At 43.3% G+C, this 26,693-nt stretch overlaps 1 protein-coding gene across 3 annotated transcripts; it reads left to right on the top strand.

Moving 5' to 3' along the window:
- The first annotated feature begins 19,071 nt into the window (after positions 1–19,071).
- GIMAP5 (GTPase, IMAP family member 5) lies at positions 19,072–26,406 on the top strand. 3 transcript variants are annotated; one of them, XM_070368875.1, is made up of 4 exons: positions 19,072–19,329; positions 21,901–21,979; positions 24,103–24,151; positions 25,433–26,406. In XM_070368875.1, the coding sequence occupies exons 2-4, from the start codon at positions 21,944–21,946 to the stop codon at positions 26,311–26,313; spliced, it is 966 nt and encodes a 321-aa protein (XP_070224976.1). In that variant the 5' UTR covers positions 19,072–19,329; positions 21,901–21,943; the 3' UTR covers positions 26,314–26,406. The 3 variants fall into 3 exon arrangements, with proteins under 3 accessions (XP_070224976.1, XP_014338112.2, XP_070224977.1); XM_014482626.2 differs by having other exon boundaries at positions 19,075–19,329; positions 21,896–21,979; XM_070368876.1 differs by lacking the exon at positions 21,901–21,979 and having other exon boundaries at positions 19,081–19,329.
- Positions 26,407–26,693: the final 287 nt, after the last annotated feature.

Genomic DNA, 26,693 nt, shown 5'->3' with positions numbered 1-26,693 from the left:
ATCACCATACAAATAGATTATATAATTATTGACCATTTCCCCCACATTGTACATTTTCTACCCATGACTCATTTATTTTGCACCTGGAAATTTGTCACTCTTAATTTCTTTCACCTATTTCTTTTCCTCCTCTCACCCTCTTCCCCTCCGGCAACTACCTGTTTTCTGTATCTATAACTCAGTTTCTATTTTGTTATGTTTGTTCATTTGTCTTGTTTTTAAAGATTTCACATAAAAGTGAATTCATACAGTATTTGTCTTTCTCTGTTTAACTTATTTCACTATGCAAATATCCTCCGGTCCCTGTGTGCTGTTGCAAATGGCAAGATTTCATTCTTTTTATGGCTGAGTAATATTCATTTTATATCTATCTGCCTATCTATCTACCTCTAAGTGCCTATCAATGGATGAACGGATTAAGATTGCTTCCATATCTTGGCTATTGTAAATAAGGCTGTGGTGTACATAGGGGTGTACATATCTTTTCTAATTAGTGTTTTTGTTTTTTTCAGATATATACTTAGGAGTGGAATTGTTGGAGCAAGTGGTAGTTCTATTTTTAATTTTTTGAGGCATCTTCATACTGTTTTCCATTCAGTTCAGTTCAGTTCAGTTCAGTTGCTCAGTCGTGTCTGACTCTTTGTGACTCCATGGACTGCAGCATGCCAGGCCTCCTTGTCTATCACCAGCTCCCGGAGTTCACCCAAACTCACGTCCATCGAGTCGGTGATGCCATCCAACCATCTCATCCTCTGTCGTCTCCTTCTCCTCCTGCCCTCAATCTTTCCCAGCATGAGGGTCTTTTCAAATGAGTCAGCTCTTCGCATCAGGTGGCCAAAATATTGGAGTTTCAGCTTCAACATCAGTCCTTCCAATGAACACTCAGGACTGATCTCCTTTAGGATGGACTGGTTGGATCTCCTTGCAGTCCAAGGGACTCTCAAGAGTCTTCTCCAATACCACAGTTCAAAAGCATCCATTCTTGGGTGCTCACCTTTCTTTATAGTTCAACTCTCGCATCCATACATGACTACTGGAAAAACCATAGCCTTGACTAGACGGACCTTTGTTGGTAAAATAATGTCTCTGCTTTTGAATATGCTATCTAGGTTGGCCATAACTTTCCTTCCAAAGAGTAAGCGTCTTTTAATTTCATGGCTGCAGTCACCATCTGCAGTGATTTTGGAGCCCCCCAAAATAAAGTCTGACACTGTTTCCACTGTTTCAACATCTATTTCCCATGAAGTGATGCCCCTGGTCCCATCACTTCATGGTAAATAGATGGGGAAACAATGGAAACAGTAAGAGACTTTATTTTTTTGGGCTCCAAAATCACTGCAGATGGTGACTGCAGCCATGAAATTAAAAGATGCTTTCTCCTTGGAAGAAAAGTTGTGACCAACTTAGACAGCATATTAAAAAGCAGAGACATTACTTTGCCTACAAAGGTCCGTCTAGTCAAGGCTATGATTTTTCCAGTAGTCATGTATGAATGTGAGAGTTGAACTGTGAAGAAAGCTGAGTGCCAAAGAATTGATGCTTTTGAATTGTGGTGTTGGAGAAGACTCTTGAGAGTCCCTTGGACTGCAAGAAGATCCAACCAGTCCATTCTAAAGGAGATCAGTCCTGGGTGTTCTTTGGAAGGACTGATGTTGAAGCTGAAACTCCAATACTTTGGCCACCTCATGCGAAGAGTTGACTCATTGGAAAAGACCCTGGTGCTGGGAGGGATTGGGGACAGGAGGAGAAGGAGACAACAGAGGTTGAGATAGCTGGATGGCATCAATGATTTGATGGACGTGAGTTTGAGTGGACTTCAGGAGTTGGATATGGACAGGGAAGCCTGGCGTGCTGCAATTCATGGGGTCTCAAAGAGTCGGACATGAGTGAGCAACTGAACTGAACTCAACTGATAGGACCGGATGCCATGATCTTAGTTTTTTGAAAGTTAAGTTGAGTTTTTTGAAAGCTGAGTTAAAGTCAACTTTTTCACTCTCCTCTTTCACATTCATCAAGAGGCTCTTTAATTCTTCAATTTCTGCCATAAGGGTGGTGTCATCTGCATATTTGAGGTTATTAATATTTGTCCTGGCAATCTTGATTCCAGCTCATGCTTCATCCAGCCTAGCATTTCACATGATGTACTCTGCATATAAGTTAAATAAGCAGGGTGACAATATACAGCCTTGTCGTACTCCTTTCCCAATTTGGAATCAGTCTGTTGTTCCATGTCCAGTTCTAACTGTTGCTTCTTGGCCTGCATACATATTTCTCAGGAGTCAGGCCAGGTGGTCTGGTATTCCCATCTGTTTCAGAATTTTCCACAGTTTGTTGTGATCCACACACTCAAAGGCTTTGGCATAGTCAATTAAGCAGAAGTAGATGTTTTTCTGGAACTCCCTTGCTTTTTCCATGATCCAGCAGATGTTGGTAGTTTGATCTCTTGTTCCTCTGCTTTTATTAAATCTGGCTTGAACATCTGGAAGTTCATGTTTCACGTATTGTTGAAGCCTGGCTTGGAGAGTTTTGAGCATTACTTTACTAGCATGTGAGATGAATGCAATTGTGCGGTAGTTTGAGCATTCTTTGGCATTGCCTTTCTTTGGGATTAGAATGAAAACTGAACTTTTCCAGTCCTGTGGCCACTGCTGAGCTTTCCAAATTTTCTGGCATATTGAACGTAGCACTTTCACAGCATCATCTTTCAGGATTGAAAAAGCTCAACTTGAATTCAATCACCTCTACTAGCTTTGTTCGTAGTGATGCTTCCTAAGGCCCACTTGACTTTGCATTTCAGGATATCTGGCTCTAGGTGAGTGATGACACTATCATAGTTATCTGGGTTATGAAGATCACTTTTGTACAGTTCTTCTGTGTATTCTTGCCATCTCTTCTTAATATCTTCTGCTTCTGTTAGGTCCTTACCATTTCCGTCCTTTATTTATTCCGTCCCATCTTTGCATGAAACATTCCCTTGGTATCTCTAATTTTCCTTTTTCTTTGGTCTTTCCCATTGTATTGTTTTCCTCCATTTTTTTGCATCAATCGCTGAGGAAGGCTTTCTTATCTCTCTTTGCTATTCTTTGGAACTCTGCATTCAAATGGGTATATTTTTCCTTATCTCCTTTGCCTTTACCTTGTCTTCTTTTCTCAGCTATTTGTAAGGCCTCCTTAGACAAATATTTTGCCTTTCTTTTTCTTGGGGATGGTCTGGATCACTGCCTCCTGTACAAAGTTATGAACCTCCATCCGTAGTTCTTCAGGCACTCTGTCTATCAGATCTAATCCTTGGATTTATTTGTTACTTCCACTGTATAATTGTAAAGGATTTGATTTAGGTCATACCTGAATGGTCTAGTGGTTTTCCCTACTTTCTTCAATTTAAGCCTGAATTTTGCAATAAGGAGATCATGATCTGAGCCACAGTCAGCTCCCAGTCTTATTTGTGCTGACTGAGTACAGCTTCTTCATCTTTGCCTGCAGAGAATATAATCAATCTGATTTCAGTATTGACTATCTGGTGATGTCATGTGTAGAGTCTTCTCTTGTGTTGTTGGAAGAGGGTGTTTGCCTTCTCTTAGTAAAAGTCTGTTAGCCTTTGGCCTGCTTCATTTTGTACTCCAAGGCCAAATTTCCTGTTACTCCAGGTGTTTCTTGACTTCCTAGTTTTTCATTCTAGTCCCATATGATGAAAAGGACATCTTTTTTGGGTGTTAGTTCTAGAAGGTCTTGTAGGTCTTCATAGGACTATTCAACTTCAGCTTATTCAGCATTACTGGTTTGGGCATAGACTTAGGTTACTATGATATCGAATGGTTCGCTTTGAAAATGAACCGAGATCATTGTGTTGTTTTTGAGATTGCACCCAAGTACTGCATTTGGGACTCTTTTGTTGACTATGAAGGCTACTCAATTTCTTCTAAGGGATTGTTGCTCACAGTAGTAGATATAATGGTCATCTGAATTAAATTTACCCATTCCAGTCCATTTTAGTTCACTGCCTCCTATGTCAATGTTCACTCTTGACATCTCCTGTTTGACCGCTTCCAATTTGCCTTGATTCATGGACCTAACATCCAGGTTCCTAAACAATGTTGTCCTTTACAGCATTGGGCTTTACTTCCATCACCAGTCACATCCACAACTAGGCATTGGGTTTGCTTTGAGTCTGTCTCTTCATCCTGAAGTTATTTCTCCACTCTTCTCCAGTAGCATATTGGCCTATAAATGTCTACAAATGTGTTATGATGTGTTTCCACCATTATAACATCAGACAGAATGGTGTCATTGTCCTAAAAATACTCTGTGCTCCACCTATTTATCCACATCTCCAAACTCTGGAACCACTGATCTTTCACTGTCCCCATGGTTTTGCCTTTTCTGGAATGTCAGAATTGGAGTCATACAGTACATAGCCTTTTCAGATGATGTCCTTTAATTAGTAATGATAGCTTGTGGTGAACGGTGTCGGATTCATGATCTCTGAAGATTTATCTTTGGGACAAGGGACTAGGCTTGATCACTCAAGAGCTTTTGTGTAGCAGAGTTTTATCAAAGTGAAAAAGAACAGAGAAAACTTCTGACCTAGACATCAGAAGAGGGGTGGAGAGTGTCCCCCTCGCTAGTCTTCCAAAAGGGAGTTATATACTTTTTCAATTGGTTATTACAATAAATCAAAAGAATGTCTCAAGGTTGTAAAGATCTTATCAGACCTACTCTCATAGTATACATTTTAAGATAATAGGATTAGTCAGAAGATTTTCAAGAAGGAGAAACTGTCCTCAAGCAGGATACATTGTCACTATATAATCCTTCCTAAGGAATGTAGAAAAAAAAAGTTTGTCCTTTCCTACTCCTTGAGAATTCCAGACCCCTATCTCCTCCTTGAGAGCCCCAGACCCCTTTCTCCTCCTCAGGGACCCTGGAGGAGGAGGGTTATCAACCTACCTATTATCAACCTACCTAGAAATTGAATCTCTTATTCTTTCCTTTTCTTTTAGGAGAATATGGCTGCCAAAGGAAAAGGGGCGTCACTCTCATTCTGTAACTACTTCCTGCTGGCCAGGGGCACAGGCCCTAAATAGCTGAGGCAGCATACTCTCCTAACCCTCATATTGAGGGTCTCTGAGCCAGTGGCCCCAAGTAATAGTTGGAGGAGGTTATGACACTCATAGGAGCCTGGACTGCCATTTATAACTTAAAAGCTTTCAGATGGTTAGAAATAAATCCAATTACACAGTTACAGATGCAGGGAGCAAACAGGAAAAACAGAACAGTTTGGCATATTGAGGCATCAATTAGAATTATTATGATTAAGATAGTTCTCTACTGTGGGGAGCTAGTTAATGTTTTTCAAAGTGTGGTGACTGAGGCTTTAGGAGTATCCATAGCCTGAATCATCTTGTTCATGTGTTTAATAAAGTAACATTAGTACTCATATCTGGTATATATTTACAACATTGGGTATGAATTATGGCACAAGTTCCTCTTGTGCAACCGTTAGAATATCTAAGGCCAATCGGTTTTGTAAAACACCTTTCTGATTTGTATTTGTTCAGCATTAAGGGCTGAAAGTTAGTCAGAGCATCATCTTGTAGCATAACATCTATAGGTCCCAGAGAGGGAATGAATATTGTAGTAGGATAATCATACCAGTGAAATACATATCTTGCCCAACGAGTTCTAAGGTGTGAATATTACCAGGCTTCTCTGGAAGCTCTGAAAATATGAAGCCAAGAGTAAAAATGAGACCTAGGGTGCATCTTCCTATCCAGCCAGGGGGAAGCCACACCCATAGGTAAGAGCCACATATCCAGTAAGTCCCGTTTGGAGCAAACCAGCATGACCAAGGGATCCAACCAGTCCCAAACAGTTTCTGGCCAGGCCAAAAGGAGGACCTGAACTGGGATTGGAAAGCACAGGAATGATTACATTGCATATTTCTCGAGGCAAAAAATTCCCAATTGTTTCCAATCATTATCATTAAGTTCTTGGCTCACTTCTGGGGATGGCTCTATTTGTTCCCAGCATATGGGAGCATTAGATAGTAGGCTTCCCTTTTCAGGAGTTAACCATATGACCTCATCCCATATCTGATAAACATCAGGTAAGAAACCACCAGATCTAGACCCATTTACCTTCTTCAGATTAGTTCAGTTCAGTTGCTTAGTCGTGTCTGACCCCATGAATTGCAGCACACCAGGCCTCCCTGTCTGTCACCAACTCCATTCACTCAAACTCACGTCCATCTAGTCAGTGATGCCATCCAGCCATCTCATCCTCTGTTGTCCCCTTCATCTCTTGCCCCCAATCCCTCCCAGCATCAGAGTCTTTTCCAATGAGTCAACTCTTTGCATGAGGTGGCCAAAGTACTGGAGTTTCAGCTTTAGCATCATTCCTTCCAAAGAACACCCAGGGCTGATCTCCAGAATGGACTGGTTGAATCTCCTGGGGACTGGAATGCAAAAGTAGGAAGTCAAGAAACACCTGGAGGAACAGGCAAATTTGGCCTTGGAATACCAAATGAAGCAGGGCAAAACTAATAGAGTTTTGCGAAGAGAACGCACTGGTCATAGCAAACACCCTCTTCCAACAACACAAGAGAAGACTCTACATATGGACATCACCAGATGGTCAAGACCGAAATCAGATTGATTATATTCTTTGCATCCAAAGATGGGGAAGCTCTAGACAGTCAGCAAAAACAAGACTGGGAGCTGACTGTGGCTCATATCATGAATTCCTTATCATCAAATTCAGACTTAAATTGAAGAAAGTAGGGGAAACCCCTAGACCATTCAGGTATGACCTAAATCAAATCCCTTATGATTATACAGTGGAAGTGAGAAATAGATTTAAGGGACTAGAGCTGATAGATAGAGTGCCTGATGAACTATGGACGGAGGTTTGTGACATTGTACAGTAGACAGGGATCAAGACCATCCCCATGGAAAAGAAATGCAAAAAAGCAAAATGGCTGTCTGGGGAGGCCTTACAAATAGCTGTGAAAAGAAGAGAAGTGAAAAGCAAAGGAGAAAAGGAAAGATATAAGCATCTGAATGCAGAGTTCCAAAGAATAGCAAGAAGAGATAAGAAAGCCTTCTTCAGTGATCAATGCAAAGAAATAGAGGAAAACAACAAAATGGGAAAGACTAGAGATCTCTTCAAGAAAATTAGAGATACAAAGGGAACATTTCATGCAAAGATGGGCTCGATAAATTTACCTTCTTATGTGCAGCAAAATAGTCATTAAACCAAGATAATGTATGATCAAAGTTGAAAGTCACATTATGTCCATAGTTAAGGTACAATATGTTACACCAGCCCATCTTAGGATTGTTAGATGTCATTAGATCAAGAAGAAGTATTCACAGAGCTAAGAAAGTCCTTTCCTTGAAGTGGGGAAAGCCACCATGTTAAGCCTTTAATTGATGAGGAGGGGCGTGCTCCACAGATCAAGCAATTAGACTGATTATGGAATGCAGCCTAGAAGTGAGTCCAGGACACGAAGGTGTTGTCTTGAAGGTCAAACAGCAGACTCAGGACTTTTGGAGTCAGCAGAAGCAAGCCCACATAGATTCTTCGGCCCATCTCAGTTCCTGGCTCAAACAGCAGCTTGTTTGACTCAAAGTCTGGGTCAGGAGTTAACCTCTCAGTAATGTCTGTTGAAAAGCTGAAAGCTGAGTCACATAGTTAATTAGTTTTAAGGTTTTAGGACTTTTGATAATATCTGTGCACAAAAACAGCCTGCCACAGAGACATTCCCTTCTGTGGTGGGGAGTGGGGGGTGGGATGCAGTTTGAGCCCTCATTAAAGCTATGGGTAAAACTTTAAACCAAGTGCCTTGTGTTTCTTGAGTTAGCTTACATGGATATCTTTTAATAACATCATTAGTCTTTTCAACCTTTTCTGAAGATTGGGATCTCCAGGAACAGTGTAAGTGATACTCTATTCCAAGAGCTTTCGACACCCCTTGAGTTACAGCAGCTTTAAAGGTGGAGCCATTGTTCCTCTGAACTTTAGAGTTTAAGATGCCACTTAGATCATGAGAAGTCAGTACTGTAAGATTTTGCCCATTCCTTAACCTTGGACTTTAGTGGATACTGCTTTTGATGTGAAAATAGGTGAGGGTCTTTGAGCTTGATAAAGACAGGAACAGCATTTTGTATTAGACCCACAGTTTTTTTAATCAGCCCAAACTCTAGGACTTACATTTTGTAAATTTACATTTTGTAAAAGAGCAGGTTCCATATTTGTGAAAACAGAGGCCTAGACCTTTTTCAGTATATCCCTCCCCAGAAGGGGTGAGAAAGACTCTGGCATGATCAGAAACTTGTGAGAAAATATCACAAAGTCCTAGTTGTAGCTTAAAAGATGACTGAAATAATAGCCTTTGGCTTGTCCTGATAGCCCCATTATGGTAGTGGATTGGGAGGAAAGTGGACCAAGGGCCTCAGTGAGCACAGAGAAAGTTGCCTGAGTGTCCAAAAGAAAATCAACTGATTGGCCCCCACAGTTATTAATACCTGGGGTTCCTCAGGTGTAATTAGGAAGGGAGCTTGTATGGGGACCCCCAGGCACCTTCAGTCCTGACTGCCTTGAGAGTCCAACCACTGGGGCCTACACCTTGGAGGGCAGTCTCTTCTCCAGTGTGATCCTTTGCAGACTGGACATGGATCCAGGGGCGGCTTAGATGCCTGAGGGCAATCCTACTTGAGATGCCCTTTCTTTCCACAGTAATAATAAGTCCACCCCTTTTTACCTGGGTCCCTCTGAGCATTTTTCCTCAGGCTGTTTCAGAGCAGACCTAACAGCCATTGTTCGGGCTTCAGTCTTTTGCCCGGTTCTTTTTTCCTCCTCATATTCTCTACCATAATATACGTCTGAGCCAGCTGTAACAGTTTTTTAAAAGACTGCTTTGGTCCAAAGGCCTGTTTTTGTAACTTATGGCAGATATCTGGAGCTGACTGAGTAAGAAATCTATCCTTTAAGGTCATTCTTCCTCTGTACTTTCAGGATCAACGTCTGTAAACTTGCGGAGAGCCTCCCATAGTCTATCTAAGAATTCACCAGGAGTTTCCTTCTTTCCCCATTCTATGTCAGTCAGCTTAGCATAGTTTAGTGTCTTAGCATGCACTTGCTTGAGTCCTTCAAGAACACATCTGACAAAGTGGCTCTGTTATGGGAACTGCTTGGCTCCCAGTAAGAAGAAGGGCTATTTTTATGTTCCCTCTTTACCCTTGTCTCATGTTCAAGCCATTCATTTCCAAAAGTAGTAGCTTCTCCCCAAACTCAAGTTTTTGAGTCAGGAGTGGTCTGTCCCAAGACATGCATTACATCTCTCCAAGTAAGGTCATAAAGTAAAGTTAGTCCTGTAAAGCCTTCTATGTACCTTTTGGATCCTCTAGATAGTCTCGACTGCAACTGGGACTGTTTGAATGTCTACCTAGACTGAGGCAACCCCTCCTGGAAGGGTGCCCTGATTCTCAGCCTGTTCACTTGGGAGCCCCAGATACAGGGGCAAAGTAAGAGAACAGGAGGGAGCTGAAGATTTCACACCCAAATCTGTACCCTTAGGGCACAAGTCTGTCATGTCTTGAAGAGAGATAAAGAGCAACATATATGGCATTTTTACCCATTTCTCTTGTTTTCTACAGAACTGATCTAATTGTAAAACAGTATAATTGAGACACTTCAACAGGCCAGGGTTCCCCATCTTCCAAAGGATACTGTGGCCATTCAGTATCACAGAAGAAGGTCAGGCATGTCTTTTTAAATTCTGGGGATCAAACTTGTCCCAGCTTTTTAAAAATACATTTTAAAGGAGTGGTTCTGGAGCTGATAGCTCCCATCTGTAAGAGAGAAAAAAGCGGCATCCACAGCCTTGGCTTCTTCCCATAGAAGGTGTCTGTCTCTGCTCTAGATGGGGGTGTAAACAGATTTTCCACTGCAGCTTTCCTTCCCTGGTCAGACTTAGTCTGCCCCTTACTGATGCAGGCACCTTAATCATCCCTCCTGCTTCTGCCACTGAGGCGGGGTGGAGGTGCACCAGGGGTAGACCTGATGGCATCCCAAATTGACTTAGTTCCACACCATCATGAAGACCTTTGTTTGATTTATCTTTTCCTCTGATGCCACATGGGTTGGAGCAGAGTAGTCTTTTGGAATGTTTCCCAAGCTACTACTACTAGGGGAAGTGTTCATCTTACATGTGCCCATGCACATTCCTGAGTGCAGTCCTGACCACGGTAGAAATGGTGAATCATAAAGGGATGAAAAAAATCCCCAAGATGTCCCTTCTGAGTGTCACTATGCCAGTATATACGATAGCAAAAGAGGTAGAGGAGGGTTGGCCAGTGAGGAAAAAGTGATTTTTGTCCTCAAGCTACTAGGGCCAATCCTTCAGTTCATTTCCACAGATTCCACAAAAAGAATATCCAAGGAGTTGAAACAGAAGCCACTGGAGAGCCTCCTCTGATTCACTAACAGCACTACCAAAGGAAGAAGCCTATTGTACTTCCAATCTGACCAGATCCTGCAATTCCCAGTCTGTGTCCTCAAAAATCTAGTGGTCACCAGCGATGCTTCTATCCACATAAATTGGAGGCACAGCCGTGATAAAGACTCACTTTCAGGTCATGGCCCCCTGAGGCAGGCAGGCAAGAGAGTAAACTCTAGCCTGAGAGATGGTCCTGGAGCTAGAGGGAACTAGAGCTCCGCCTCGATCCCAAACATACTCATGAAACTTTCACTCCAGTACTCTTGCCTGGAAAATCCCATGGACGGAGGAGCCTGGTGGGCTGCAGTCCATGGTGTCGAGAAGAGTCAGACACGACTGAGCGACTTCTCTTTCACTTTTCACTTTCATACGTTGGAGAGGGAAATGGCAACCCACTCCAGTGTTCTTGCCTGGAGAATCCCAGGGATGGGGGAGCCTGGTGGGCTGCTGTCTATGGGGTCACACAGAGTCGGACGTGACTGAAGTGACTTAGCAGCAGCAGCAGCAGCAGCAGCAAGGCTAGGCGTTTCCATACAGGGGGTCTAAGTAAAAGTACACAGTAATGGCATGGATCATAAGTCCCTTGAAACTCTGTGATCTGACTGATTAGGTTGCTGCTGCTGCTGCTGCTAAGTCGCTTCAGTCGTGTCCAACTCTGTGCGACCCCACAGACGGCAGCCCACCAGGCTCCCCCGTCCCTGGGATTCTCCAGGCAAGAACACTGGAGTGGGTTGCCATTTCCTTCTCCAATGCATGAAAGTGAAAAGTGAAAGTGAAGTTGCTCAGTTGTGTCTGACTCTTAGCGACCCCATGGACTGCAGCCCACCAGGCTCCTCCATCCATGGGATTTTCCAGGCAAGAGTACTGGAGTGGGGTGCCATTGCCTTCTCCGATTCCTCAGGCAATTATGAAATGGTCAAAGAGACCAGGAAAAGGTGATCAAGGAAAGTAAAGTTCGGTCCACACGCTTCATCCATTTCTGGCCGCTCCCCTTGCAGGGAGGTTGGGTGTCTCTTGGCACTGGCAGGTCGGTATAAATCCCCAAAAAGGCTCCCTTTTTTGGGGCCTTGCCTTCAGTCATTACGAGGCATCGCAAAACTGCAAAGCAGGGCTCATCACTTACTTCATGCAGGGCGTGTCATTCATTCATGCAAGCACACCGTAGAGTTAGTAAAGTAAAGCAGAAAATGTGTTTAGTGAGAAAACAGAGAGGCTAGAGCTCTGAGTGTTCTTATCTTGTCCTGAAGATCAAGGATGAGTCCCCAAGATAATAGCTTACAGTGAACAGTGTCAGATTCCTGATCTCCAAAGAAGATTTAGCTTTGGGATAAGGGACAAGGCTTGATCGCTCAAGAGATTTTGTGTAGCAGAGTTTTATTAAAGTGAAAAAGGACAAAGAAAGCTTCTGACATAGGTAACAGAAGGGGATGGAAAGTGTCTCCTCACTAGTCTTAGAAAAGGGAATTATATACTTTTGCAATTGATTATTACAATAAATCAAAAGAATTTTTTAATTAATTAATTTTTTAAACTGAAGGATAATTGCTTTACAGAATTTTGTTGTTTTTTGTCAAACCTCAACATGAATCAGTCATAGGTAGACATATATCCCCTCCCTTTGAACCTCCCTCCCATCTCCTGCCCCATCCCATCCCTTTAGATTGATATAGAGCCCCTCTTTGAGTTTCCTGAGCCATATGGCAAATTCCTGTTGGCTATTTATTTTACATACATTAATGTAAGTTTCCATGTGACTCTTTCTATACGTCTTACCCTCTGCTCCCCTCTCCCCAAGAATGTCTCAAGGTTGTAAAGATCTTACCATACCCACTCCCATAATATACATTTTAAGATAATCAGATCAGATCAGATCAGATCAGTCGCTCAGTCGTGTCTGACTCTTTGCGACCCCATGAATCGCAGCATGCCAGGCCTCCCTGTCCATCACCAACTCCCGGAGTTCACTGAGACTCACGTCCATCGAGTCAGTGATGCCATCCAGCCATCTCATCCTCTGTCGTCCCCTTCTCCTCTTGCCCCCAATCCCTCCCAGCATCAGAGTCTTCTCCAATGAGTCAACTCTTCGCATGAAGTGGCCAAAGTACTGGAGTTTCAGCTTTAGCATCATTCCTTCCAAAGAAATCCCAGGGCTGATCTCCTTCAGAATGGACTGGTTGGATCTCCTTGCAGTCCAAGGGACTCTCAAGAGTCTTCTCCAACACCACAGTTCAAAAGCATCAATTCTTCGGTGCTCAGCTTTCTTCACAGTCCAACTCTCACATCCATACATGACCACAGGAAAAACCATAGCCTTGACTAGATGAACCTTTGTTGGCAAAGTAATGTCTCTGCTTTTCAATATGCTATCTAGGTTGGTCATAACTTTCCTTCCAAGGAGTAAGCATCTTTTAATTTCAAGGCTGCAGTCACCATCTGCAGTGATTTTGGAGCCCAGAAAAATAAAGTCTGACACTGTTTCCACTGTTTCCCCATCTATTTCCCACGAAGTGATGGGACCGGATGCCATGATCTTCATTTTCTGAATGTTGAGCTTTAAGCCAACTTTTTCACTCTCCACTTCCACTTTCATCAAGAAGCTTTTTAGTTCCTCTTCACTTTCTGCCATAAGGGTAGTGTCATCTGCATATCTGAGGTTATTGATATTTCTCAAGCAATCTTGATTCCAGCTTGTGTTTCTTCCAGTCCAGTGTTTCTCATGATGTACTCTGCATATAAGTCAAATAAACAGGGTGACAATATACAGCCTTGACGAACTCCTTTTCCTATTTGGAACCAGTCTGTTGTTCCATGTCCAGTTCTAACTGTTGCTTCCTGACCTGCATACAGATTTCTCAAGAGGCAGATCAGATGGTCTGGTATTCCCATCTCTTTCAGAATTTTCCACAGTTTATTGTGATCCACACAGTCAAAGGCTTTGGCATAGTCAATAAAGCAGAAATAGATGCTTTTCTGGAACTCTCTTGCTTTTTCCATGATCCAGCGGATGTTGGCAATTTGATCTCTGGTTCCTCTGCCTTTTCTAAAACCAGCTTGAACATCAGGAAGTTCATGGTTCACATATTGCTGAAGCCTGGCTTGGAGAATTTTGAGCATTACTTAACTAGCATGTGAGATGAGTGCAATTGTGCGGTAGTTTGAGCATTCTTTGGCATTGCCTTTCTTTGGGATTAGAATGAAAACTGACCTTTTCCAGTCCTGTGGCCACTGCTGAGTTTTCCAAATTTTCTGGCATGTTGAGTGCAGCTTTTTCACAGCATCATCTTTCAGGATTTGGAATAGCTCAACTGGAATTCCATCACCTCCACTAGCTTTGTTCATAGTGATGCTTTCTAAGGCCCACTTGACTCCACATTCCAGGATGTCTGGCTCTAGGTCAGTGATCACACCATCGTGATTATCTGGGTCGTGAAGATCTTTTTTGTACAGTTCTTCTGTGTATTCTTGCCATCTCTTCTTAATATCTTCTGCTTCTGTTAGGTCCATACCATTTCTGTCCTTTATCAAGCCCATCTTTGCATGAAATGTTCCTTTGGTATCTCTGATTTTCTTGAAGAGATCCCTAGTCTTTCCCATTCTGTTGTTTTCCTCTGTTTCTTTGCATTGATCTCTGAAGAAGGCTTTCTTATCTCTTCTTGCTATTCTTTGGAACTTTGCATTCAGATGTTTATATCTTTCCTTTTCTCCTTTGCTTTTCACTTCTCTTCTTTTCACAGCTATTTGTAAAGCCTCCCCAGACAGCTATTTTGCTTTTTTGCATTTCTTTTCCATGGGGATGGTCTTGATCCCTGTCTCCTGTATAATGTCACGAACCTCATTCTGTAGTTCATCAGGCACTCTATCTATCAGGTCTAGTCCCTTAAATCTATTTCTCACTTCCACTGTATAATCACAAGGGATTTGATTTAGGTCATACCTGAATGGTCTAGGGGTTTCCATACTTTCTTCAATTTAAGTCTGAATTTGGCAATAAGGAGTTCATGGTCTGAGCCACAGTCAGCTCCTGGTCTTGTTTTTGCTGACTGTCTAGAGCTTCTCCATCTTTGGCTGCAAAGAATATAATCAATCTGATTTTGGTGTTGACCATCTGGTGATGTCCATGTGTAGAGTCTTCTCTTGTGTTGTTGGAAGAGGGTGTTTGTTATGACCAGTGCATTTTCTTGGCAAAACTCTATTAGTCTTTGCCCTGCTTCATTCCATGTTCCAAATTTGCCTGTTACTCCAGGTGTTTCTTGACTTCCTACTTTTGCATTCCAGTCCCCTGTAATGAAAAGGACATCTTTTTTGGGTGTTAGTTCTAAAAGGTCTTGTACGTCTTCATAGAACCATTCAACTTCAGCTTCTTCAGCATTACTGGTTGGGGCATAGACTTGGATTACTGTGATATTGAATGGTTTGCCTTGGAAATGAACAGAGATTATTCTGTCGTTTTTGAGATTGCATCCAAGTACTGCATTTCGGACTCTTTTGTTGACTATGATGGCTACTCCATTTCTTCTGAGGGATTCCTGCCCGCAGTAGTAGATATAGTGGTCATCTGAGTTATAATAGGATTAGTCAGAAGATTTTCAAGAAGAAGAAACTGTCCTCAAGCAGAATACATTGTTGTTATATAATCCTTACTAAGGAATGTAGAAAAAAAAAAGTTTGTCCTTCCCTCCTCCTTGAGAATTCCAGAACCCTGTCTCCTCCTTGACAGCCCCAGACCCTTTTCTCCTCCTCGGGGACCCCAGACTTCTTACCAACCTACCTAGAAATTGACTCTCTCAGTAATATGTGTTTAAAGTTTCTCCATGTCTTTTCATAGCTTGATAGCACATTTCTTTTCATTGGTGAATAACATTCCATTGACTGGATGTACCACAGCCTATTTATCCATTCATCAACAGTGGAAACAGTGGCTGGCTTTATTTTTCTGGGCTCCAAAATCACTGCAGATGGTGATTGCAGCCATGAAATTAAAAGACACTTACTCCTTGGAAGGAAAGTTATGACCAACCTAGATAGCATATTGAAAAGCAGAGACATTACTTTGTCAACAAAAGTCTGTCTAGTCAAGGCTATGGTTTTTCCAGTGGTATTGTATGGATGTGAGAGTTGGACTATAAAGAAAGCTGAGAGCCGAAGAACTGATGCTTTTGAACTGTGGTGTTGGAGAAGACTCTTGAGAGTTCCTTGGACTGCAAGGAGATCCAACCAGCCCATCCTAAAGGAAATCAGCCCTGAATATTCATTGGAAGGACTGATGTTGAAGCTGAAACTCTGATACTTTGGCCACCTGATATGAAGAGCTGACTTATTTGAAAAGACCCTCATGCTGGGAACGATTGAGGGCAGGAGGAGAAGGGGATGACAGAGCATCACTAACTCAATGGACATGGGTTTGGGTGGACTCCTGGAGTTGGTGATGCACAGGGAGGCCTGGTGTGCTGTGGTTTGTGGGGTTGCAAAGAGTCGGACACTACTGAGCGACTGAACTGAACTGAAGTGAACTAAAGGTCATCTTGGCTGCTATCAAATTTTGGTGATCATGAATAAAGCTATTTTAAATATTCATGAGCAGATTTTTGTGTGGATCTAAATAATATATTTTTAAATAAATGGATGAGAAAGGAAGGCTTTCTAGGAATGATAGAAGCCATAAAGAAAACAATTGTTAAAATTTCCAAACACAGCAAAAAAGTTAACATAGTGAGTTTAAGAGTAAACAGCAGGGGGTAGTATTGCAAGACATTTGACACCACTTGACAGTTCTATTTTACTGAGCATGTTGTGAATTTAAATGTGAGACACAAACCTCAAACTTCTCTATTTTGTTTTATTGCTTGCATGCCTATGGCAGAGGAAAGGACTGTCAGTGATCTCCTGTGGATCTGTCCAAGAAACCATTTGAGTATTAAGACCTGTTAGGAATGACTAGATTTCAATTTACATCTCACAGTAGGGAAACATTTTATTAAATAAGACAACCATAATTCCACAGACTTAGAGAGATGAACAGTTATTTTCACAGGGCAGAACTACAGTTTTCAAGGACTGAATATGTCACAAACTTTTTTGTAGGAATAATACTTGTTGTTTTACCCTGCACCTGTAGAGGCAGGAAGGAGCAACTCCCTTCCTCCTTCATAGGTGATATTTCTTTCACCAGCAATTAGAAGCACCTGTGGTTTAAAGAGCTTCCCTGGTGGTGCAGTGGGTAAAGAATCTGCCTGCAGTGCAGGAGACCCAGGTTCAATCCCTGGGTTGGGAAGATCCCCTAGAGAAAAGAATGGCAACCCACTCCAGAATTCTTGCCTGGAGAATTCCATGGACAGAGGAGCGTGGTGGGTTACAGTCCATAGGGTCACAAAGAGCTGGACATGACGATGGAAGGACTAATACATGGTTTGAAGAGCCATCACTAGAATTCCAAGTGCTAATGCAGGAGGAAAAAGAGGAGTCCTGAATAGCCATAAAACTCTAAAGAAAGAAAAGAAAGGGGCAGAGGAGGAGTGTTAATGGTTGTTATATAGGATAGATAATCTTTTGCTTTCTTGAGTCATAAATAAAGGCTTTTCTTGAATCAATGAGAAAAACACATACAATTTAATAGAAAATATCAGCTAAGAGTATAAAGAGAGTGTCTAGAGGAAAAAGTGTACAATTGTCCCCAACAGAAGGCCATCCCATCTCACCCTTTGATGTAGTTGAGAAAATGCCTGAAGACAGAACCAAGATGATTTTTTTTCAATGATTAATTTGCATTTTCTCTAATGCACAGAAAGTAGCTAGTCAGGACCCATAGTCTCTATGGTATGGGGGCACCAGTAGCCTAAGACAGGTGAAAAGACTGGGCTACCTTAACCATTAAAACTCACAAGGCAGATGTAGATTTGATTCCTTTGAGCAATGTCCCAAGTATTTGCAAAATATGTGCTGAGACAACTGAACAAGTTGACTTCAGACATAAAAATATTCATGATAAACCAGTTAAGAGTTAGATGTGTAGCAAAAGAATTTTGTTTTAGAAGAGTTGATCTTTAACCCTCTTCTCCTCATGCCACCCCCACCCTGGGCAAAAATGAGATATCAGAGGCTTTTCTAGCTAGCAAAGAGAAAATAATGTCTTCTGTATGTTAAAAGCAAGCTTTTCTATCCTCTACAGTAGGAGGGCATGTATCCACCATATTCAGTGTAATAGTATTATTTGGAAAGTTAAAATTACAGTATTAATATGGATGAATAGTTTGTAAGTTAAGTGTGGCTTTCACTGTAAATGTGAAATGTGGGTGTTAATCTGCATTATGGCTGAGCAAATAAAGAATCTGCCTGCAGTGCAGGAGACACAGGAGATGCAGGTTTGATCCCTGAGTCAGAAAGATCTCCTAGAGGAGAAAATGGCAACACACTCCAGTATTCTTGCTTGGAAAATTCCATGACTGGAGGAGCCTGACTGGCTACAGTCCATGGGGTCACAAAGAGTGGGACACAACTGAAATGACTTAGCACATTTCTCCAAGCTAAGCAAAAGAACCAAGAGTTACCTGTATTTCTATGTCCCATTTAGTGCTGCTTTCCCAGAGTTAATCTGAACCCAAATGGGCTAGTAATGCCCCCTTCACCCTAAGAATGTCTCCAGAGAGGTGCTTCAGCCCAGCAGGGCCTTTGCCTGGAAGCAGAGGAAGCGAGAGGCTGCCAGGGCATTCTCTTAAGTACTTGTCACTTTGCCTAAATCATACTGTGAGTGGGGACAGATGTGTCCCTGGCTTCCATGGAAATGCAAGTCCACCCAGATGAAGAAATCTACCAAACTTTGTTTCCCCCTGAATCCTCCCACCAATTCAGGAGCTTCAGGAGACATGGGTTCGATCTCAGATAGTTTTCATATGCGAGTAGTAAAAAAACCTACACAGAAGATTATCGAACTCCAACTCTCATGGTAATTGGCATGAACACGCGCCTGCTTTCCAGGTGGTGCTAGTGGGAAAGAGGCTGCCTGAAAATGCAGGAGACATAAAAGACATGGGTTCAGTCCCTGGGTGGGGAAGATCCCCTGGAGGAGGGCATGGCAACCCAGATCAGTAGTCTTGCCTGGAGAATTCCATGGACAGAGGAGCCTGATGGGCTACAGTCCATAGAGTCGCAAAGACTAGGATATGACTGAGACACGGAGCACACATGCAAGTCAAAACATGACTAACTTGAGGGCAGGGCATTTGACGAGAGACAAGAGGACCAGATCCACAGAAGATCTCAAGTAAGATGCCTGTTTGAGTTCAGCCTTCGCTGCCATCTGGAGTTACATATAAGAAGCTATCTATGCAGAAGAGGTAAATGGTGGATGTGAGGAGATGCCTGTTGGTCCACTTTATGCCAGTGAAAGGTGGCAAATGCTTGGTTTGGGGTGTAGCTGTGCCCCAGATGTTCATTGGCTTCCCTGGGTCTCCAGACTAACTGAGGTAGAGACCTTGTTCTGCACAAAAGCCTTATAGAGATGTGGTAGGGAGAAGGAAATGGCATGTTATTAAAAAGAAAACAAAACCAAAGCAAAAAAAACCCTCTTCCTCTGGTGTCTCTGCCTCTGAGGTCATTTGAGTCATTCTCCAAGGATGGCTTGGTGAGGAAACCCACACGTTGTTCTTTGCCTACCCTGGGGCACTGGTCCTTCTCTGTCTCTGGCAGATAGGATTGGTGGCCAGGTTTTTTTCATCAGCCACTGATCTTGTGTTTTTGTGACGAGACTAGAAGCCAAAGAAAGAGGCTGCCTGGAAAGGAAGGAAGAGTGCAGCAAGATTGTCTGAGAACTTGCAAAACTTTGCAGCATCTAGCAGGTAACAGGGTTTGTTCATCTCTCTCTCTCTCTTTTCCCCCTCCCTCCCTCTCTACGTGATTCCCCTAGTAACAGTCTGGGTCAGCCTGCACACTTGATCTTTCAAAGCCTCAGTTTCATTATTTCAAAATTATTAGGGTCAGGAATTACGTAGCCTAAATCCCCAAATTTACTGCAAGAGAAAATATTACTTTTCAGAAATGATTGTATCAATACATCAGACTAGTGTAATAGTGGCAAGAATGCTGGAGTGGGTTGCCATTTCCTCCTCTAGGGGATCTTCCCAACCCAGGGATCAAACTTGCGTCTCCTGTATTTCTTATGTTGCAGGCAGATTCTTTACCCACTGAGCCATAGGGAAGTCCATACTTTTCAGAACCTAAAATATGAAACATAATGAGCTCAGACAGTAGCCCTCTGGTGATACTAGCTTGCTTATTTCTTGTGTTTGTGCAAAAGAATTTTCACATATGCACCTAGTGGCTGCTTCATGCACGTCTGTGTTAGTTGCTCAGTCATGTCTGGCTTTTTGTGACCCCATGGACTGTAGCCCACCAGGCTCCTCTGTCCATGGGATTCTCTAGGCAAGGATACTGGAGTGGGTGGTGATTCCCTTCTCCAATCAAGACCAAGGATCGAACCTTGGTCTCCTGCACTGGAGTCAGACTCTTTACTGTCTGAGCCACCAGGACCTATAGAATTTTCTGCACATTGCTGGGAGGAGGGTCTGACCTGCTCCCTGAAGTCATAGGATGTCCTTTGAAAAATGGGCTGAAAAATTGCCTTGCGATTTTAATCTGACTTGATGTCTGTTGCTTCTCTCTCTCTCTCTTTTTTTGGATGTAAAAATTTTTTTTATTGGAGTATAGTTGATTTACAATATTGTGCTAGTTTCTGCTGTACAGCAAAATGAATCAGTTATACATATACATATATCCACTTTTTAAGATTCTTTTCCCATATAGTTTATTACAGAGTATTGAGTTGAGTTCCCTGTGCTATATACATTAGGTCCTCATTTGCTATCTATTATATATATATATATATATATACACATATATATGTATATATATATGTATATGTATTAGTGTATATATTTCAACCAATCTCCCAATTTGTTCCTCCCCCCACACCACCATCCATCTCCAGAGTTTTCCCACTGGTAACCACATAAATTCAGATTTTTAAAGGTGAAATCCCTTATCTTTAAAATGTTGGTGGCTAACTTTTATATATTTACTTTTTTAACTTTTTTACTTTGTATTGGGGTATAGCCAATTAACAAACTATGTGACAGTTTCAGGTGAACAGTGTAGGGACCCAGTCATACAATCACATGTATCCATTCTCCCCCAAACTCCCCTCCCATCCAGGCTACCACACAACATTGAACAGAGTTCCATGGACTCTACTGTAGATCCTTGTCAGCTATCCATTTAAAACCTAGCAGTGGGTACCTGTCCATCACAAACTCCCCAACTATCTGTTGCTTCTTTCTGTTGCATGCACTGCTTAACTGGAAGGAAAATTTCTATTTTCAAGAGGGGAGGAATTTTTAGAGACAGGATTCAAGATGATCTGCTCAGGTAAAGCATGTGGTTTGTTTCTGAGAAAGAAATACAATTTTCTGTTTAAAAAATGATTTATCTTCCTCATTAACCAGAATGGGGTCATGAGGGCGTTATTCTGGAGGATTATCGTGCTTGGCTCCCTGTGACAGTAACAGTGTCTCACCATGCTACCTTGTCTGTGATTCCAAATCAGCATGTCACCCTCTCCAACACTCTCCTATGGGGCCACTAGCGGGAGATTCTGAATGCTTTTGGCAAAGAGTGAAATAATCTGCCCAGGTTTTGGTCCATTTCCGGCCAGTTTCAGTATTTTCCTGAAACTGAATCAGTTTCACAGTTTTCACAAGGGTGCCTCTATCTTTGCCCCATGTGCTCCTTTCAGCTCTGCCCAGGGGAGACGTGGTGGCAAGTAGGGCTCTCCAAGTGTGGTAGAAGGAATCACCTTCTTTCCCAGTCTCTGGAAGGAGCTGTTCTCTAAACTGGTCCAACTGTCTTCCAAGTGTAGGAAGAAAAGTGTTTGCTGCTGCTACTGCTGCTACGTCACTTCAGTCGTGTCCGACTCTGTGTGACCCCATAGATGGCAGCCCACCAGGCTCCCCTGTTCCTGGGATTCTCCAGGCAAGAACACTGGAGTGGGTTGCCATTTCCTTCACCAATGTATGAAAGTGAAAAGTGAAAGTGAAGTGGCTCAGTTGTGTAGCACTTAAATGAATGAATGAAGGGATGATGGCTTTAAAACGAGGGAGCTGGGTTGTTGGCAGGAGGAAGCATGGTGATGGTTATGTTGGGAGGGGACTGATGGGCACAGGGGTCTTCAGGGGACAGAGCAGAGGAGAGGTGCAGCTGGGACGTGGTGGCAGCCTTCTCACCAGAGGTATGGCCATTTGCACTAAACTAGAGAGAAGAAATAAATCTTCAAAAAATAGTTGAGAAAGATGGTTTTTGTGAAGGCCCCCCCGCCACTTTTTTTTTTTTTTAACTTCTCTTTCTGCTCAGGCTAGGCTCAAAGAGAGCAGCAATTTAAGCCTCTCATTCTTGGAAGACATGTCTGGCTACCAGTTGCTTGGTCACATATATCATGTGAGTAGCTCTGCTTGACCTGTTCCCAAGGGACTTAGGGGCAGCCCAAGGGGACCAGTCTCTTCCAGCATGCAGGGCAGGCGGCATGCTCTGGTCCTGCCTGCATTCTAAATTGGCCAGGAGACACAGTGAAGGAGTTGCCATCTCTCTCTGATATCCCTTCAACACCAGTCCTGGGTGAAGGCAGCTTCATGTCATTGCTGTATTACCTACCCCCTGAAGCCTCAGTTTCCTCATATTTAAAAGATGTGGACAGTGTCATTTGATTTCTCTATGAGTCCAGGCATATCATCTCCAGCCTCCCCCCTCCAGTTCCCCTTTCTGCAGCTCTTTCAGCATCACCTTCTCTGCCCCTCATCACTCTAGTCACTTACTTGGTACCTGCGTGGTACCCTCAGATGCTCGGGAGCCCCTCCTCAGTGGTCCTCTCTGGAGACCACCATTCAATATGACCCAAGGGCAATATGTGAGAAAATAGAACATCTTGGTTTCAAGATCATCAGCACAGAAAACAAGCTGATATCTAAAAAAAAAAAAAAAAATAGTTCTCCCATTTGTCACCCCTATGCAATATGTTTAAAAATCCTCCTTGAAAAGATCCAGCCAAAGATTAGAATTATTTTCAGATTTGTTCCTTTTCCAAGTTTCAACAGAGAGAATTAGCTGAATTGATGTATCAGTTTTCTCTAGAAAAAAAGAACCAACAGGATATATGTATGAAGAAATTTATTTGAAGGAATTGGCTCACACGATTATGGGGGATGGTAGGTCTGAAATTTGTAGGGCAGACTGGCAGGCTGGAAACTCAGGCAGGAGGTGACAATGAAGTCTTGAAGCAGAATTGTCTTTTGGCTTGAAAAATACAATACCATTAGAATGAATTACAAAATATTATTAGGAAACTGACAGAAGCTGAATGTTGACTTTCAAATGAAAATAACTTATTTATTATATTATTTTTCCTTCAAAGGTAATCATTGCAGCCAATTTCACAGATGGTTAGATAATATTCTATATGGTGTGATCCCACAGACGGTGGAGGAAATTCACTTATTCCAAAACATTTTTTTTTTTTTGGTTCATCTGTCCTAGATGCTGAAATTCCACAATTAGAGATTCATTCTTTAGCATTAACTTCTTGAGCTTTAGAAAATACTCTAAAAGTTTGCACACAGCAAGGTCCTGATGTAGTTTTGGAAAGGGTTGTGAAGAACTTTCCTAGTAATGAAGCTTGAGTAGTCATCCTTAGGTGGGGCCTCAGTGGACCCCCTCACTGAGCAGAAGAAGTAGGAGGTGGGAAGAAAGAGAAAGATCAAGAAAAAGGCATATGGGGGAAGGCGAAAGAAGGAGAGTGGGCAGGAGAGAGATGGCCCTGAGGTAGTTACTGGTCTGGGACTGTTTGAGCTGAGAACATAGATGTGTAGATCTTTGGTAACATAACAGCGGGCCTGAACCTAACAGATCAGGTGTTTCCTCTGTTTACCGGATGTATGGTCCACCCTCCTGCCCACCTGGACTCATGACCATCTTCTATTTCTGCCATGACCAACTCGTCCCAGTTTGCCTGGGACTCTCTCAGTTTCAACACTGAAGCTCCTTTGATCAGGGGATCCTCTCTGTCCAGGGCAAACTGGGATGATTGGTGACCCTCTACACCACCCTCACCATGGAAGAACTTAGGGAAGAGCTTCTTTTGTGAATTTACCAAAGGGAGAAACTTTGCCAGGCAATCTTGAGTTTGGAACTCAGGACAGGACTGAGACCCTCAAGGCAGAGAGCCAGGATGCCAGGAAATGACCAGCTTCCATGTTTGGTCTTCTGGGTGGGCAGCATGTTTTTCAGTGCATCTTGTCAGTAACTAAATACCGGTGGTGGGAAACCACATGTCAGTGCCCTCGTGTTGGGACTGTCTGTATACTCTTCACTAGGAGCCTCAGTCTAGTGTCAAGAGTGGTTGAGGGTCAGCAGACTTTGGTTTTAGTCTCAGCTCATCCATTAGATTATGTTGACCTTCAGTAGTTGTTTTTTTCCCCTCTTCAGTCTCCTTGTCTATAAAATGTGGTGTTCTGTGCTGGATGTCACATCCAACTTGTCTGAACAATCCTTGCCTGTTCTTTCCCTAGAACAAAATGGAAGGGCTTCGGCAGGGTGGAGGAGACAGTTGCACCACAGGTAAGGTCTGGAGGAGCCCTTCACGACACTGGGGGGCCATGAGCTCAGCACTGGGGCAGGCAACTTCCCACCTGCAGAGCAAGGTACAAGACTAGAGTCACCTGAAGACAAAGGAAACACATTTCCCCAGGAAATAGAACTTACTAGGCTATTTGCTGTCATACCCTTCTTACTGAGTATACGTTTTTTTCATAGAAAACCCAGCCATGTGATAAAATGGAGACCAGGCAGGGATGGGAGGAGTTGAAAGTATGGGACAAATATTTAATTCAGTGGCTGTAGGAAGCTCAGATCATCAAAAAGACTTCTGGGTGGGAACTGAATAGGGAGAAGGTTTTGGAAAGGTTGGAAAAGTCCAGCATCCTGGAAGGATAAATCCTAAAGACTTTGGCCATCCTGGGTGATTTATTCTACCAGCCTGTGTGAGCTCCCTTTTTCTCTATATAAGAAAATTTACTCTGAGCCCAGGCCCATGGTGAGAATTGAGGGTGTGACAGCCAAACTGATCCAGATGTGCTAGTCCTTTGAGATCTTTTCCTTTTTTCTTTTGTTCTCTTCCTCCTCAAGAGGCATGTATTATTCTTTTTGTCAGTTAAAACTGCTAAAACAAATAGCAGAGATTGGGTGGTAATCAAGAAATATTTATTTCTGACTGTTCTGGAGCCTGGGAGGTTCAAGATCAAGGTGTGGGGGATTTGGTGTCTGGGGAGAAGCCACTTCCTGGTTGCTGTGTCCACATCTGATGGAGAGAGAGTCATCTCTTTCTTTTCTTTTTGTTGTTGTTCAGTCGCTAAGTGGTGTCCGATTCTTTGGGACCCCAAGGACTGAAGCATGCCTGACCTGGACAGGTGTCCCTGTTCTTCACCATCTCCAGAGTTTGCTCAAACTCACATCCATTGAGTCAGTGATGCCATTCAACCATCTCATCCTCTGTCACCCCCTTCTCCTCCTGCCCTCAGTGTTTCCCAGCATCAGGGCCTTTTCCAATGAGTTGGGTCTTTTCCAAAGAGCTGGCTCTTTGCATCAAGTGGCCAAAATATTGGAGCCTCAGTGTCAGCATCAGTCCTTCTAATGAATGTAGTCCTTTTTTTCTTAGAAGGACACTAATTCCATCATGGAGTTTCATCCTCATGCCCTCATCTAGACCTCATCACCTCCCAAAGACCTGACCACCAGTGACCATCACGTTGAGGATCAGTGTTTCACATATGAATTTTTTTTTTGAGGGGGACACATTCAGTCCATAGGGATTGCACATTAACTTTTTATGTGCTCTGACAGGTGGAGGAGGAGAGAGCTTAAATCCAGAATCATCTTCATTGAGGATCATCCTGGTAGGGAAAACAGGCAGCGGGAGAAGTGCCACCGGGAACAGCATCCTCTGCCAGCCCGTGTTTGAGTCCAAGCTGGGGGCCCAGGCAGTGACCAGGAAGTGTCAGAGGGCAACAGGCATGTGGAATGGGAGGAGCATCGTGGTGGTGGACACGCCCCCCATCTTCGAGGCCGAGGCCCAGGATCAAGAGGTGTATGAGAATATTGGAGCCTGTTACCTGCTGTCGGTGCCAGGGCCCCACGTGCTGCTGCTGGTGACCCAGCTGGGGCGCTTCACTGAGCAGGACGTGGTGGCCGTGACCAGGGTGAAGGAGGTCTTTGGGGCAGGAGCTGAGAGATACATGGTCATCCTCTTCACCCACAAGGAAGACTTAGAGGGCGGATCCTTGGATGAGTACGTGGCAAACACAGACAACCTCAGGCTGAGGCGCCTGGTCCGGGAGTGCGGGCGGAGGTACTGTGCCTTCAACAACCGGGCCTTGGGGGATGAGCAGAGAGAGCAGCTGGCCCAGCTGATGGCTGTGATCGAGGGGCTGGAGCGGGAGCACCAGAGTGCCTTCCTCACCAACGAGCTCTTCTTTGATGCACAGATGCTCCTGCAGATGGGGGGTGGCGCCCATGGAGAAGGTCAGAGGCGCTACCTGGACAAGGTACGGCTGCAGATTGCAAAGCAAAGGCAAGGCCTGAAAGAGGCTGAGAGCAACTGTGCCTTCAAGACAGTCTTCCGACTCAGAGCCTGGATTGTTGTGAATTATGAGCTTTGTGTTTGTCTTGTTTGGTGCAGTTTACTTTTCCTTCTTATTCTACTGATCATCCTGTACCATCTTTAATTCTGTGTGACATCTGTGTGGCAGAGCCATTTCTCAAATATCACCTCATGGATTCATTGTTTAATTCAGAAATAAAGTCTCCTGGTCTGCAGAGGACATGGTTTGTCATTTCTGCAGCTCCCATGACCCTCCTTCCTTGTAGATTTCTGGCTTGGTTCATGCCTCCACTGCTTCCTTGGTGAAGTCACGTGCTTCAGAGTAAGACAACAACTGAGTTTCAGGGATGCCTGGCTGGTGTGTGCACCATCCCATTTTCTTTGCAGTGACCAACTCAGTCATGGGCCTGAGACCAAAGTCAGGCCAATGGGAACTGAGTAAAAGTCTGCAGAGGTGGGGCCAGGAGGTATCTCCTTGCCCAGGAGAGACCCCCATAGAGAGAC

This window comes from Bos mutus, chromosome 4, assembly GCF_027580195.1.
Source record: "Bos mutus isolate GX-2022 chromosome 4, NWIPB_WYAK_1.1, whole genome shotgun sequence".
NCBI classification, from domain to species: domain Eukaryota; kingdom Metazoa; phylum Chordata; class Mammalia; order Artiodactyla; family Bovidae; genus Bos; species Bos mutus.
Note: the sequence above shows the minus strand (reverse complement) of the source record. Positions and strands in the feature narration are given on the sequence as shown.